Source organism: Haliotis cracherodii, unplaced genomic scaffold (assembly GCF_022045235.1).
Source record: "Haliotis cracherodii isolate W230 unplaced genomic scaffold, xgHalCrac1.p SCAF_1, whole genome shotgun sequence".
Lineage (NCBI taxonomy): Eukaryota > Metazoa > Mollusca > Gastropoda > Lepetellida > Haliotidae > Haliotis > Haliotis cracherodii.
Window position 1 is genome coordinate 83,380,899 of NW_027266264.1, and position 16,970 is coordinate 83,397,868.

General features: G+C 36.6%; 1 protein-coding gene across 1 annotated transcript in view; it reads left to right on the top strand.

The window, feature by feature from the left end:
- The first annotated feature begins 516 nt into the window (after positions 1–516).
- The window catches only part of LOC139448503 (sorting nexin-27-like), a 49,628-nt gene continuing 33,174 nt past the window's right edge, over positions 517–16,970 (top strand). Inside the window, exons 1-2 of the mRNA XM_071230088.1 lie at positions 517–779; positions 11,622–11,704. Coding sequence (XP_071086189.1) covers positions 517–779; positions 11,622–11,704 — 346 coding nt within the window. The remainder of the gene's footprint in view (positions 780–11,621; positions 11,705–16,970) is intronic.

Here is a 16,970-nt window from a genome sequence, read left to right on the forward strand (position 1 = left end):
CAAAACAATTTAAAACTACAACCTTTGACTGCAAATATGTTTCCCATGGGACATATCAATTCACCAACAATACAAACTTCACACCGCACATATCACATTATTCATACCATTTTTGCAGTTTTGACATTCTACCATTGCAGTTCTACCAGAGACCATATAATAGATATTATATGGTCTCTGAGTTCTACCATTCAGTAAATTATTCAGCTCAATTTCCACCTTACAGTTTCTTATACGGCAAACTGGGAAATCATTGACAGTAGACAGCGTACTGCCTATATTGGCTATAATACGCAATCAGGGTAAACTTTGCAATTCCCCCAGTTCTGTTATTGTCGATGCTGTAGTGAGTTAGCAGGTAAATTCGCACAATAATTACTGTTACTGAGTGAGATAATCATTCTCAGATGCACAGATCGTAATGTTCCCGTTCAGGTCAAATAATACAAGTGACCCGCAATGTTGTGTTTTGACAGGAGTTAAAACCGGAAGTACACAATCTATCACGTGACAAAGATGGCGGACAGTGGCGATGAGGGGAGCTTGCCCTCCCCTTCAGACGATACAATTCCAACCGCTGTTTACGGTCCTCGAATAGTACATATAACAAAGACAGAAACAGGCTTCGGCTTTAATGTTAGAGGACAAATTAGCGAAGGAGGGGTGTTGAAATCTATTGCCGGAGTACTCTATGCACCCCTCCAACATGTGAGTGCTGTTTTAGAAGGAGGGGCAGCCCAGAAGGCTGGGATACGAAAAGGAGACCGCATCTTGGAAGTGTGAGTGTCACTTTCTCGTGGTTAATTACTCCTTTAACACCTGTGTTTTTAACTTTAGTTGAATATATGACACACTGTGTATGTTGACAGCTTCTTGTTCGGTTATGACGGTAATGATAATGTTATGCGGGTAGTTGATCAAGAATTTGACAGCTGATGCTGGCGTTTATGTTTTGTTAAACGTATTTTCCATTTAAGGATGCTGAGAATGTTTAGTGTGAATGTCATAAGGTTATTTTAAATAACTGTTTTCAAGTGTGTCAGTATGTCGACATGACAGAACGGAAGACAGACGGATCTTGTGTACACATGGGTAGCGTGAACGTTTTTCTTGTTCTCAATCAAAAGTATTTGCTTTCTTAATGAAATCAAGTTGTTTTACTATATGCTTTGTTCATGTTGTCAAGGTATGATACATATCTAGGTATTAAGGTTGCGTTAGATTGAAATCAAGACTTGTCAGGTTATGTCCATACTCCCACGCCGAAGAATGACAGAAGATCACTTACACTGACAATGGCTTTTAAACTTTGTCCGTACTGTCTGAAAATAGTATTTTTGCAATGAATTTGAATTCATACAATGATATAACATTGTATGCCCTACCACCGCACAAACACTCACACACGCATGTACTTATTATAACAACTTATTCTCATACATGAGGTAATGACACCATACATGACTCTTATTGACAATGTATTGCGATGCACTAATCTTCAGTCAATCGTAACGCCCCTAATGCAAACATGATCATAGCACATTGTTTCACTTTCTTCTGCACCTGTTAAGGTCTTTAGTTTCTTCTCTTTTGCTGTTTTATTTTTATCTTTAATGCATTCTATGAACGTTAACAATAAAATACAACATGACGTTATTCATAATGTTCCAACAGCAAATGGCATACTTCTTTAATTATTGCATGTCGTATTGTTTACATCTACAAACTATTTAGATTTCTTCCCCCAAACCAGATTAAAGCCTGTCTCTATATATTGGTTCTGTTATATGGCTATCAGCCATCTATGCAAAGCCATAACATTTGCTGCAGTATTAATGCAGAATATGAACGTCTTGAGTATGTCTAGATAAGCCCTGTCTGATAAATTGATAATGTCTTATAATTGGTATATATAAAGTTTTCTGAATGGATATCCACATGTATCTTTAAGCAAGGTGTATTTTAGATCAACATGAAATGTAGAAGTTTTGTTATGTTTTGTATTTTATTTCCATTGTCACATCATGTACATAATACTATTGTTTTATTATTGCTATTTTTGATAGTGTAGCCTGTCATCAAAGTTAAGTTTTGATTTTAACTTGTCATGGGAGTATTGCCGTCAGGCCATGGACAGTTGTGATGCATGGGGAGTTCGAAACACCCTCAATACAGAGTACAAATCAAGAATCAATTGATTGTCAGACAAGTCAGTAGTAGTCTGGTGGTGTTACACTATGGTGATAAAGTATTGTATCCCGATATGAGGCCCATGATACAATACATCGATTTACAACCCTTGCATCACAATACATACATCACAGTACATTACAAGTTATATTGATGTAAAACATGTGAATAATAACAGAAATTGTTCATCAACGAGCTTGCGCAAATCATCAAGTATGTCATGGTTGGTTATAAGAATAACATTCACAGTGCCCTCTTCCCTATTTGTTTTACCCTACAATATCCCATCTTTGATCTCTGAACATTAAAAACAAATGATTCAGGGCTTGGGGTTCACCTGCAAAAAGAATGAATATCCACTTATGAAATACAAAATACTATACAAATCATATCGTACCCATGGTATACGGATAATGTTGTATTGCAAACCCACCTTATCATTTGAATTTTTCGTTTCAGCAGTGCCCAACATAAACTGTGTTTTTTAAGTGATAACTTCTGTTCACTAGAGGAGCAGTTTGTGACTCTATTGCCAAGCCTGAGCTTCGTAATGTTATGTTTGGTTAAGTACACTATGCTAATAATATTCCATATGTTAACAAAATCAACTGAACATGATGCTTAAGTTCAAGCTGGTACATTCAAAATAATAACCTTTGTATCATCTTCAGGCTAAGAAAAATGATTAACATTCACCGAGTAGATCATAATAGTACTGGTGTGTTGTTCATTCATAAGCCTAAGCCACAACGTGAACTTTGAACTTTTGAAGTCATTGGACTCTACATATAGCATGCACTCCATCTTGCTATCTGGTATCAATTATCAAATATAATATCAGATATCACAAATTCAAACTGTTGTCTTGTGTATTGCTAGTTGTAGGGAATTAACTTGTAGGTACGTTCCCAGCTTTGGCACCTTCGTTAATCTCCTGGTGTTATCGCTGGTATTATTGCTGCCACCAGTGTGCAAGCAAACATAACAAGAGTCTTCAAAACAATTTCCAGGGTTCCAAATATTTTGGAGCCATTGGGTACATGTATTTAATTACAATTTTTTATTCAAATTGAGTATTGATAGTTTTCTTTAGGTATTCAATATATTTTACTTGGGGTCCAGTCTATTGAGTATCGATACACCAATGAACAGACAAATGTTTAAATGATTTTATTTAAATGCTGTTTCAGGTGACTTCTAATTTTGTATCTGTCCGTGTGCTGCCCCATGTTTGTAACATGTCACGAAAACCCACAACAGCCATAAAGATGTCTAATTAACTTGTAATTAATAAGCGAGACGTATTGCCTTATTTATGCATTATTCATAACAGTAACCTAGGGTTCATGTTTGTATGATCCCTGCAATCGATCAGTAAATAAAGATCGGTAATGAAATATAGGTACGCAAAGTGCTGTTATACTGTTGTTTTGTTTTTTATAATTTCATGCATATTTGTAAGCAAACAAATCAAAATTTATTGGGTAACTGTTTATGGTTGTATATTCTTAACAAATACCAAGCTTATCTGGAGCTCTGATGATGTCTGTCTAGTCTGTCTAGTCTGTCTTCCAGGGGCGGTCGGGTAGCCTTGTGATTAAAGCGTTCACTCATCACGCCGAAGACCCGTGTTAGATTCCGGACATGGGTACAATGTGTGAAGCCCATTTCTGGAATATTGCTAAAAGTGGCGTAAAACCAAACTCAAATTGATCACAAAACAATAGTCTTTCAAACCTTATACTGGTTGTAGAATACATTAGAAAAGGAAAATCATGTGGCAAGTCTAGATTGCCTCAGCTCTCAAAAAGAATTGTTCTGGGCGCCATTCAGATTCTATTTTTTTATTTTGTAGATATATGGTTTTAAATAATATTTTTAGGACGAAATCATAGTGAATGTTTATCTCCTCTAAACCCATATATATTTGTGTACTTGTGTATGCCTGCAGGAATGTCATAATAGTGAATTGGGATAAAATTTACAACTGACTTACTAATTCCTAGATCAATTTACTTTTATTTGTTTAATCAGATTGGTTAAAGATTGCAGACTAATGGAAAAGCACCCATCTGTCATCGCAGATTGTCAATAAACTAATTACATGATACATGTAGTTGAAATTAAATTAAACTTAAATTTGACAAACAATCAAAACAATTTAGCAGGAGGAAGAGTATTCGGCGTCATGAAAGTCATCACTTGTTTCACTGTCGTTTGGTTGTAAGTTCAACTTCATGCTTGGTTGCAGGCCGGCTAGCACAGTTTGGAGCTGTGGCTGTTGGGAGTGATAGTGTAGTGAGCTCTTCAAATGGGCTATCACTTTGAGGAGCTTGGTCATATGTTATGTCAGATAATATTTATTAACATCTTTTGAATGGATATGCTAATGTTTCTTCAAACAGTTTCAAACAAGGTATATTTTTTATGGTGGAAGGTGGCGGGTACAAATATTAGCATCTTTTAATTTTTGATACTTTAGATTTATCAACTGGACTTTCTCTTGATTGTGTGAACTTAATTTTACCCCTGTTTTTGCAAATTACACAGACGGCTCCCAGCTATGTCTCAGTCACATTAGAATATCTCCAAATGTCCTCTCTGGTGTATCTTAACTAGAGGCCGGAGGTGTGACAACATATTCGTAATCGGGTATATGATGTAGGCATTGTTTCAGTTTAGGCCTGACAGGTCAAGGGTCCTTATAGAGATACTGGTGCAAGTGTTAAGAATGGAAATAGCTAGATATCCTTGAAATTGTTATTTATTGCTAATAGTATCGTGATGCTGTTGGTAGAGTCACTTGGTGTCATATGTTGGCACATTGTTCTTTCAGACAGGATTTTATATATATATATATATATATATATATATATATGGATTTTACAAGAATATTGAGACCTTGATAGCTTCCCATGTACCTTTTGACAAAGATTTTAGGATATTGAATTTCCAAACTGGCATAATAATGTTGATTAATCTCCTTCTTTACCATGTTTAGAGAACTTATAATGCATGTTGTAAGTCACTGCTTAACATGAAATTTTGTTCATTGAATATTGAGCATAAAGATTTAATTAAGCCCACAGAGTTCAGAGTTAGTGCAGAAGTAAATGGGATTTCTGTCATTTATCTATTATATCAAACACCTTCTGTCAGAAATGTTATATGATGGCTAATGAAGATGATTATCATTTTTGGATATGTCCTACTTATTCAGACTGCTGTATCAAATTTACCCCCATCTTCACCCATTTAGAGAGAAATTATTTATGTTATTACAAGAAAATTATCTTTCAATACAACAGAATTTTCAATATTTCTAAAGAGGAATTTTCATTCACTGTGTCATTTAAATCTGTTGATGTTATTAATGCTATAGCATATGTGCTCAAAATATTTGTGTATAACATAAATGCCATATTACGTGCCTCTGCTCCCAGTAGTGCCTTCCTGACAAACTCCCAGACAACCAAAAGTAATCTTTATAAGCATCCCATACGAAGACCGAACTTCATATCACAGTCTGCATTTTCATGTGTATACCACAGACCCAACAGAAAGCATCTACGTTGAAGGAGTACATGTATATAATTGCCAAGGCCTAGATTTTCGAAACGATCTTAGCTAAGATAAATATTAACAACTTACGTTCAAAGATCAGATATCTTGAGGTTAAGATAAGATAGATTTTCGAAACTATAGTAAACCTGTCGCAGATCGTTCAAAGTAACTATACCTATCGTAACTCTGACAGAGAACTCATTTGTGTTAGAGATTGAAAAAGCGGGGTGTTTCCCAATGACATCACTGGGATTTCCCAGCTGCTGACAATAACAACATAAACAAGTGAAAAATATTAAATATTGTATACAAATATTTGATCACATGTATTTCCTTGTTAAGTCAATAAATACTACACAGTATAGTTAAAATTCAATTATTAAAACTACTAAAACTACTACGATTTTAGATGTAAAAACTTATGCGAAACCTTTATATTTTATTTTACATATGTAGATTGATATAATTTTATAAAATGCGAAAATAAAGACTAAAGCATTGGCACAAATGCGATCCAGAAAATATAACAGCAGAACTCTGCACTTTATGAAAACTGTAACATTGAGCAAAGTGTCTCGGGCAAATACAAAGGGAAACCACTCTCAACTAGAGTTTGAACTAAGATTAGCTCCCCCTGAGTTATCAGGTCACGGTCATTACTGTAGCCTGCTGACACCTTCCGTTTTTATCCTTCCCAAATTATCGAAATGGTATGTTGTTTCACACTTCTTCAGCATAGACTCGGATAGAAATATATTGTAAGCTAATGACTCCAGAGTTATGTGGATCGCTGTCGCGATTAAGAACATTTTTGACGTGAAATCCTTGATGCGTTCTTAGTGTTTTCGAAGTGTCAATTTGAATCACTCAGTTTTTACTACAAAATGAAATGTCAGTGTTTGAACGTAAAGCAGCCAAATTTTTGGCAAAATATCTATGGAAAAGTATGCCGCCATCTTGGATGAAGATAAAATAAACTTACGACAGGTATGGGGCTATCTTAGATTTACGACAATCTTAAGATATCTCAGGGCTACGATAGTTTCGAATATATGCTACGATAGCCTACGATAGCCTACGATATCCTTACGATAGAATTACGATAATTTTAGGGCTACGATCGTTTCGAAAATCTAGGCCCAGGTAACTAGTGATCAGGGATCCAGAATTTGTTGTTGCCAATCGGACATTTCTGTTTTGATCACACCCACCTCATATTTGACAGTTACCGTTGGACGTTCATATGTGAATAAAGTAATAAACAAACAACATCAAGGGTCACTTTCTTAACATATACCATATTTGTTTAGTATAGTGCACACTTGTGTCCCCAGTTAACACACCACAATGAGTTTGGCTGTTTTTTCCCCAACACAAACTAAAGACATTGCCGTGAGTGGGCAACACTGGAAATAGCATGTCAAAAAATCCATACAGAAATACACAATTTGTGCAATTTATTTCTGTTATTACACTATATGGTTATAAAAGTGTTCATTGTGTATATGGACTTTGCCATCTATTTTATTAAATTTAGTCAATCATTCAGTATTGTTTACATTAATTTCGGCGAAATCATATTTGAAGTAACTCACCTTTATTTGTAGCAACCATGGTCAGAATACTGATATTGGTGCTTTGAAATCAACTTTAGTTGACAGAGAATGGAGTCATGTAATCATATATTGTAAATGCCACACTTTTGACTCATTAAAAGTCATATTTGTTGTAGTTTGACTGTTAAATAACATTTTCGCAAGTCCGCTGGAAGTTTCAACGGTGACGGGTCAAATTGTTCCCTACAGGAAAAGTACCTGGTAATAGCAATCAGCTTTTCCAAAGTGCTACTCTTATGGTTATTATTATTTTTAATATATAGGGTAAAAGATGCGACTATAGTAACACGATACTGGAATATAATATTTCTGATAAAGTAACAGTTTCAAATACAATTCTTTTGATAGTTGCATCAAAATTCTTTGAAGTTGTATAATCATGATTAATGTTATTTTTTAGCCAAATCAACAATAGATTGGTAGAAAATGTCTGCACATGTGATTTCTATTTCCGGCTTAGTTTACGAGAAAATATACATGGTAATCTTAATTTCTGCAAATAAAACAATGCCTAGCAGAACTGGAACTACACTTTATGTGGTGAATCATCCTGTCTACTTATGTTTTATATCATGTTTCACCTTTTCTTTAATTTAAGTTTGTTATCACCTGACTTCCCTGAAGGTATATGATGTAGTTTTTTACCGCGCTTAATATGATGTTGACCGATAGCGCTCGGTCATCCTTGCAAGTTGTGTATACACTTAATAAACAACGAAAACACATGTCAGTCTCGGGTTCCACCTCTTTATTTTATCTGACTTTGTTATAATATCCCATCACCGTTTGCAATGACTTAGCTATATTAAATAGACCCGTGAAGATTCGGGATAGAATTGGTCTTAAGCAACCCATGCTTGTCGTAAAAGGCGACTATGCTTGTCATAAGAGGCGAGTAACAGGATCGGGTGGTCATGAGCTTGCTGAGTTGGTTGATGCATGTCATTGTATCCCAATTGCCTGGATCGATGCTCATGATGTCAATCACTGGATTGTCTGGTTACAGACCGCCATCATATAGCTTGAATGTTGCTGAGCAGGTTGCTGAGCAGTTTGCTGAGCAGGTTGCTGAGCAGTTTGCTGAGAAGGTTGCTGAGCAGGTTGCTGAGCAGGTTGCTGAGCAGTTTGCTGAGAAGGTTGCTGAGAAGGTTGCTGAGCAGTTTGCTGAGTAGGTTGCTGAGTAGGTTGCTGAGCAGTTTGCTGAGAAGGTTGCTGAGTAGGTTGCTGAGCAGTTTGCTGAGTAGGTTGATGAGCAGGTTGCTGAGTAGGTTGCTGAGCAGGTTGCTGAGCAGGTTGCTGAGCAGTTTGCTGAGTAGGTTGCTGAGTAGGTTGCTGAGCAGGTTTCTGAGCAGGTAGGAGAATGACCAACTGTTTCATAAAGATAGTGTATGCATCAGTTCTCTTCAGATTCCCAAGTCGTTCTTCAAGTCCAAAGGTTGCCTCACAGCATCATTTTCAGTAGATTGTAGTGTAAGGGTGTAAGCTGTTATTACCATAGCTGTGGAACTAGACAGAAACCAGTTAGTGTCTAAAGTGTATTATTTCTAAATTCCTTCAAGTTTTTCCTCAGTTCAAATTACACTACCATTTCATTACTTTGAACAAGAAGGTACTTGAGGAACGATGACATCACACCTAGGGATTTATCCAGGAGGTTTGTCTCAATGTCTTAGTTTGGTTATGTAGGAATATGTATCATGTGTATTTCTTAGGCTGAAGCAAGAAGTAAACTGGGAAATTTGTAAACAGATGTACCTGCTGTTGAATTATATGAACTGATCACTGAAAATCATGCACGCATGCACTCACTCACTCACTCACTCACTCACTCACTCACTCCCTCACTCACTCACTCACTCACTCACTCACTCACTCACCTTGTACTGAATGTACTGATTTAACTTTTACTGCATCTACCATCTTTGTTTATTTGAAATGACTTTTGCCATTGACTTATTATATTTCTTGATGTGAATGTTGTCCAAACTGTACAAAATTGCTTAAAATGCAATTAAATGTTTACACTATTTCTGGGGGGACATGCCCCAAGACCCCCTAGAGTTCTCCTCTCTTTTGGTCAAGACCTGCTCACATCCCTGAATTATGATAGGAACTAATGGTCATTGCCTTAGAGACTTGTGCAAGTCTAGTACAGCTTGTATGGTAAGCTCAGCCATAAATTATCCATATCATTAAGTAAATAATTGATTGGAAGTTATGAAGAAAGACAAAGTTCTTCTAGCCAATAGTCTCAAAGGCTTTGCACCAGACTGATGCAGTGTCACAGTCAATTCTCTATAGATATTGCAATATATTGTGACACATTTTCTGCACATGTATCAGTCTTTTGCAATATATTTGATTATTTTTTTGCATTGTAATTGTCATTACTGATAGTAAATCCATTTTCTGTGGACCCTTAGGGCTTTCAAGTTAGAAAAAGTTACCAGTAACCTTATGCATGTCACAAGAAGCAACTATAGGATTGTCTGGTCAAGATCAGTAACTCAGGCTACACTTTTTTTAACTTGCTTTATGGATCTGTCAACAAATGGTCAACTATAAATTTTGTAGAAATGAAAATATTTTTTTGTCAAAATTTGCTCTCTTTTTTTGTCCCGACGAGAAGCTGATATATTGCACCCAAAACTATTTCCGAATCAAGGACCCACTGAAGTGGACATACATTGAACATGGGAATCAAAATAATGTTTGTTGATTTTCCTGAAATTGATTGGATGCATAGATACACAACAGTATTCTCGCTTGATTCATCAGGTTTGCATTGCATTAAGCAACAGCTGTGTTGCACATGTTGCAGGCTCTCCTCGCACATTAATTCATTTATATATTTTTATACCAGTCAACTTCTGAAGCAGAAAACCAAAACAAAAAACAAAAAACCCAAATTGAATTGCTTTTTTTCTCCCAACTACAATTAGGTATTTTCATGTAAAAAATCTGTAAAGAAATCTAAAAAAGTGTGACCTTAGTTGATTGTCTATGTGTTGTTATACTACTATTCTGACCGAGTGCAATGTTGCTCATAATATTGATCATTTATACTCAATTATTTATGGATTCTTGATATAGCTGGAATACTGCTGACTGATTCATTTGTTGAAGGCTTGTTTTGGAGAATAGTTTTTGAATAGGATGCTTATTTCAAGCACTCATCTGAGTAGTGTGAGTGAGTTGGGTTTTTACGCCTCTTCTAACAGTATTCCAGTTATATCACAGCTTGTCAGCTTGATGTGGTAGGAAAGCCCAAAGTGATGCAGGTCTCAGACGTTTACCACTTGGGTGAAACCCACGAGCATGGGTATGGTGCTGACAAACCTAAAAACATCATCAGGGCAAACCAGGATTTGAACCCACAATCACAGGTTTCAGGCGTGCCCAAGGGACACAACACTGTACAGGGAATTGCGGTGCCTTAGACATCTGGGCCACACGTGTCCCCTCATCTGAGTAACTGTTGGGTATGTCATGTTGACAAACCATCAGAAACAATTTACTTCCTCTTAGCTGAAGGATAGGCCTACCGTTAACATGGTTAACTTCATGAGAAGATTGTTTCGGGCGAATGGGCAAGTGCTTGATATTCTCCGTGCAGTTATACAGTTATCATGACAGTGTCTGTATTTACTTCTGCGTGTGGTCCCAACTTGGACTTTGAGGCATTTGAGCACTAATGTTAAAAATTTAGAGGGTCTTAATACAATAGAAGGGCTCGAGGACCCCAGGATCCCTAAAATGTCGAACACTGGCATTGTTTTGAAACTTTATCATGTTTGTGATATCATGAGTATGTACTTTAGGTTACCTAACTGGTTTAGAAATATCAGCTGTACCAAATTATTGGCAAGACCACATTTCAACTCTTGTGACAGAGTTGGTTTGTCTTATTTATTCTGATTTCAGGGGAAATGATGATTGTTTCAGGCACTTGCCAGAATAATGCTATAAAAATGTAGACAAACTATCAAAATAAGCCAATTTCATTGTTTAAAGGATGCCTAAAGCAGGTGGTGGTCCATCTTCCCGAGGCAAGGGCATTAACTGACTATAACAGTCCAGTTTCCAACCTTGCCGAACTAGGATTTAACGCCCTTGCCTCGGGAAGTTGGGGGTGGTTTAGGAGAGTGTGCTTAAAGTTCTCCTTATAAGTGTAATGTGTGTTGTCTGTTGTGATATATGAGCAAATATTAACTCAAGTGTTTCATATTGCCCTGTTTTCTTGTGTTTTAGGAACAATGTGAATGTAGAAGGCTCCACCCACAAACAAGTGGTTGATCTGATACGTTCTGGAGGGGACCGTCTCACCCTGACAGGTGAGTTGATGTAAGACCATGATGATGTGTCATCGCTCGGCACCCCTGGGGCAGCTCCCAGCACCATGTGCTTGTGTAGAGGCTGACTATAATGAGAATCAGGTCGTCGCAATGTGTAACGTCTGTGAGTGAGTGAGTGAGTGAGTTGGGTTTAAAACCTGATTTGAACAGTACAGTAGAACAAGGATATAACGAACTACTAAGGACTGGAGAAATTAGTTTGTTATATATATATATGTTGTTCGTTATATACCTTTTGCTTGGAACTGTCCGCCATCTTGGATAAAACAACAAATAATACACGTAATTGCAGCATTGACTTGTTTGGCAGTGATCACTTCATAGCATTCAATTAATAACATTTAATAACATTATATTCATAACATTTTTTTAACATTGTTCATCAAACATATCACTATTTATATACGGGAAGATGCGTGGTCAGTAATTTTGCTCTGGCCTCGTTTTGCTGACTACATTCATGAAACTGCCTCGTTGAGATCAGGCAAAGTACCGAATGATGTCATCTTAAAAATGTTTGTTTTACAGACAAGATTAGTCCAATTACAGGTAAGATTAATAATGTCACCGCAGTTGTGCGCATAGCCAATTGTGAGTGACACTTGACACTGAGTGAGATTCCTCAATTAGTGGTATTTGGGCTTGTCAGGGATCAGATATCAGTTCGATATATACGTTAGTTCACTGTAGAGAGTTTGTTGTATACATACATTGTACATGATAATATACCGGAGATAACTCAGGGATTTTGTTCCCTCTATCCGTGTTAGTTATTTTACCGTGTTCCACTGTAGTCAAGTTATACCATGGCATGTCAGCTTAATGTGGGAGGAAGGCCTGAAGTGTACAGGTAGCCTCTGTGATAGTGTGTCATCCTCGCCAGACAATATTGCTCACAGTTTTCCTGGACCAGACTATTATTTATAGCCAGGACTATAGTGTATAACAGCCTTCAATCACTAATTTGAAGCCCCTGACTGTCGTTATGGGACAGAAACACAAACTAATCACATGTCACCTGTGAAGCATAGTAGTCCATATTGTTTTTGTACAAATCAGAAGTGCATACACACTAAACCTGAGTCTGGTTTTGCTAATAGGTATGATCTAAACATTCTTTTCATAATCATGATTTCTGAATTATCAGATTGACACTTTCATGTAAAAATCCTAGCCATTTCAATGGTGAGGTATCTATTAGACCTGGGTATTTGAGAGCCCATTCCGATATATATACATATTGGCAATACACATTAGGACTGGTGTATGTGTCAAACTGCGTTATTTATTTTCTATGCAATGCTTTCATTGTTTTACTGTCTAATATTCAATTTAATGTATCTAAACAATATTTTAAAGCAAATAATTAGAAATTAGACTTTCAAGAATCAACAAATCAAACCTTTCTTGGTACAGAGCAAAATTCTACGTCAAAATATATCAGAAAACTAATGTAAAATAGTCACTGCATTTCATCATGTTCATAGGTCATTTTCAAATAATTTGTATCGACAGTTCATCATATTTTCATTATACAATGAATATTGTTTCATATTCATGATGTTCACTCTTTTGTTTAATTAGCAACAATTCAGTCATTTATTTACCACAGAAGGTGGCATGTTTGCCATGTGCAGCAGCCAGAAAATGTTTACGAGTAACCAGAAGTTAAAAAGACATTCCTGATGTTTATGAGTTACGTTTGAATGATTAAGTCACAGTTTTCAATTTTTACTGTCAAAGCATAATGTAGTAGCATATTCTAAACTCTTAATTCAATTTATTGTTTGGCCACAAGAAATAGTTCTCGCACGGTGGCCGTTCTTGCAGAGGTCAGTCTTCTTACCTATAGGGCAAACATCTTCTGAAATACGATCGTTTGTGACATGAAATTTGTGTATTATGACGGAGAAATATTTGTGGGTATGTCCATTTAGTTTTTGTTTTGTTGTCATTCCGAAGTCGTTTTCAAACTTTAACTGTGATTGTTTTCTTTTTGATTTCTGGTAGGATTTAAGTGACAAAAAATATCTTTCAATAACTTTAGTGTGGTAGATCAGTGTTTTAATCAGAATGAGATTTTCATGATTTTGTGGGTAAAAACAAACTCATTTGCTGATCGGGCATCAACAATGTTGCGCACTCCGCCAATGTACCTGATGTCAAGCTCTATGCATAGGAATCGGTTATGCCCAGTGAGAGATCACAGGCAGCGTTGTGAGTAGGCTTTTGATGAATGAATCAACTATCCTGTAAGTTTCTATTGACATTATTAGGTACAGCAGATAATGTAATTCATGAATACATTTTCAATTTTTGTAGGAGAAAAAGAGATTGTCAATGCAGATGAAACTATTGAAAGTGTAACAGTAAAATGTGTGCGATTTTCAATCGTGCTGAATGTATATTGATGCGATTTCTATAACAACTATATATATGTCGTGGAATTGCGGCCTAGGTCGTTTTTGTAAGTTTGAAATACATGTATAAGTTATTCTTGGTGAACTTATGGTATTTGTAAAATAATGTTTATTTATCCGATACTACCCAAGACTGTAACTGTATATTGTATCGGCATCAAGAACCGATGTCTACCGGTGTACCTGTACATATTGATCCAGGCTTGGTATCTATGACGTCCATTTAAAGTTTGTAGGAATCACCAAATCTGGAAGGTTCTCACTGTGATTCGTGATGGAAATGGCAGTCTGTGCCTTTAGCCAGTAGTCCGAAGCCTGAGTCTAGTAAACTTCTGTTCGGTCCAGTAAGCTCAGTTATAGTACCCCATATTGGATAATGCTAAATCAGTGTTAGAAATTGGAACTAGTCCTATAGTCCTTGCCAAACTACCCAATAGTTAAGGTATCCCAAGGACAAGTAGAAATTTGCACTTTTTAAGGGTTTTGCTAAATGTTATCATTCTGAGGGCTAGTTGACTAAAACTGTTAGTTTCTACTGCTGTAAAATGTCCTGAAAATGATGCTTAGAGAGCCTTGTTTGGACTGGTAGAATCCAATTTTTTTTGGTCTATGCGCACAGTTGTTGGAGTCAAGTTTGTTGTGAGAAGATACAGTTTTGGGGATCTGATGTCCACAATGGCTGCTGAGAATGGTCGTCCTTGCACATTTGTAGGACAGGGGAAAACAATACATAACTATGATCTGGCTGTGCCCTCGTACATATTCTGCCGTGATAGGATTGTGGCTCTCACTGTTATGGAGTATTGTCTAGACCATGTAATCTAGTCCTAATTACAGACAGGTTGTGTTGGAAATAACTTCAAAATCAGTATCGATCATCACAAGAAGAAATGGCCAATGATAGACTTGCGATGGGTTGTGCTTCTTCCTGTTTCTATTGTACATGTTGTATGACATAGAGTGATGCTGGGTCTAATGACAGACAACAGTCATGTCAATCTAAAGGAGCTTTTGGAAAACAGTAACCATCTTACGAGATCCTGAGAAGAGATGAACTCTATTGGAATTGGAGCACCACTAACATGTGACTATTGATCATGTTGTCCAGTGGTACCACCAAGGTGGAAATGGCCTCCCATCTTTTGAAACGTCATCCAAAGTTAGATGCTGATTTTCCCTTATATGCTGATAAAAGCAGTATTAAAAACCAGGCAAGTTCTGGAACTTGCTCAACTTTGAATTATTCTGTTGAAAGTTAAAGAACAGATGTACTGAAAACATTTCAAAATATTCTTAGGTCATATTGCTGAAGGCTTTGTGGAACAAAGTGCCAACTTGTCTGAAACTAGAACATTATGAGCGAAATTTTGGACATGCTTCATATTCCCTTGACTCTGAACAAGGCTAAGGGTCCAGGAGACTTGCCAAAAAGTAAAAGGAAATAATTAATTGAAAATATCCTTGTATTGAACAGTGCCCTTGCCAAGCAAATTGGAAAAGAAAATATCACTATGTTTTCAAAATTCGGATGATTTTATTGTTGTATTTGTTAAAATACCACTGAGTTAAAACAATGTACTTAAATTTTGCCTTCAATGCAATTTTGCAAATTTGAGTACATGTATTGAGAGCTTCTTTTTTCTTCACTCGTCCTTTTATCAGTTCACCTCAACAAGGCCATATCTTTAGTTGCGCATTACTAGCATGAACTGGGAAATGGTTAAATCCAATTTGGGAAATTTTACTGACATTTGCTGCAGACTGGGGGCTGAATATTGGGAATAGATAAATCCCTGTCTTATCATATTCTCCTGTACACTATAGCTTTATGAGGCCTTGTTGCATCATCAAAGTGTATTAAATATCCTTGATAAGCTAAATAATCATAGCTGGTAAGGGGTATTCAGCATAGGAACAAATGAATTTTTTATCAATTGATATGAGGATGAACATTGATGATAAGAGGTGTTTCCTTACATCAGATGACTGCTATTTGATTGGTGTCTTTGACTGCCTCAGGACATGCAGACTACAGAATTAAGGAAAAGTTGGTTATCTCGATGGCTTGTCAACATTGAGTAAATATCATGTACATTAATCATGATACGGAATAGTGAATTGATTGTTTCTTGTTTAAGATTAAATTATGAGTGAATATTTTGTCATATGACTGATGAACCGTTTCTTAATTAAAAGGCTAGGTACTGCCAAAATGCTTTACCAGAGTACATGGATTAAGTGTGGTAACAGTAACCATGGTAACAAATCAGTTGCCATGAATATGAAGATGAAGATTTAATAGGATTCCAAGGCAGATTAGGTACCAACATTCAATGCTTGTCAGAAGAATTGGCTGAAAAATGAGGAGCATGTAATTACAGTGTTTGACCTGGCCAATCATGTATCATCCTACGCTGACATCTTGGATCGCTGCTCATGCTATCAACCACTGGTCTGCCTGTCAAAGACTTGATACACAGCTCTGTTTGGTGGACCTTGCTGACAGCTGTATAATGAAATCGACTCTCACCATGCACACAAAAACTTTAACAAGTCATGTCGTTAATCTGAAAATGTTTGGGAAAATGTGGATTGGTATACATGGTATAGGAGGAAGAACGTATAGTAGAACAAGGTGTAGGAGGAAGAATGTATGGTTGAACATGGTGTAGGAGGAAGAATGTATGGTTGAACATGGTATAGGAGGAAGAATGTATGGTTGAACATGGTATAGGAGGAAGAATGTATGGTAGAACATGGTATAGGAGGAAGAATGTATAGTAGAACATGGTATAGGAGGAAGAACGTATAGTAGAACAAGGTGT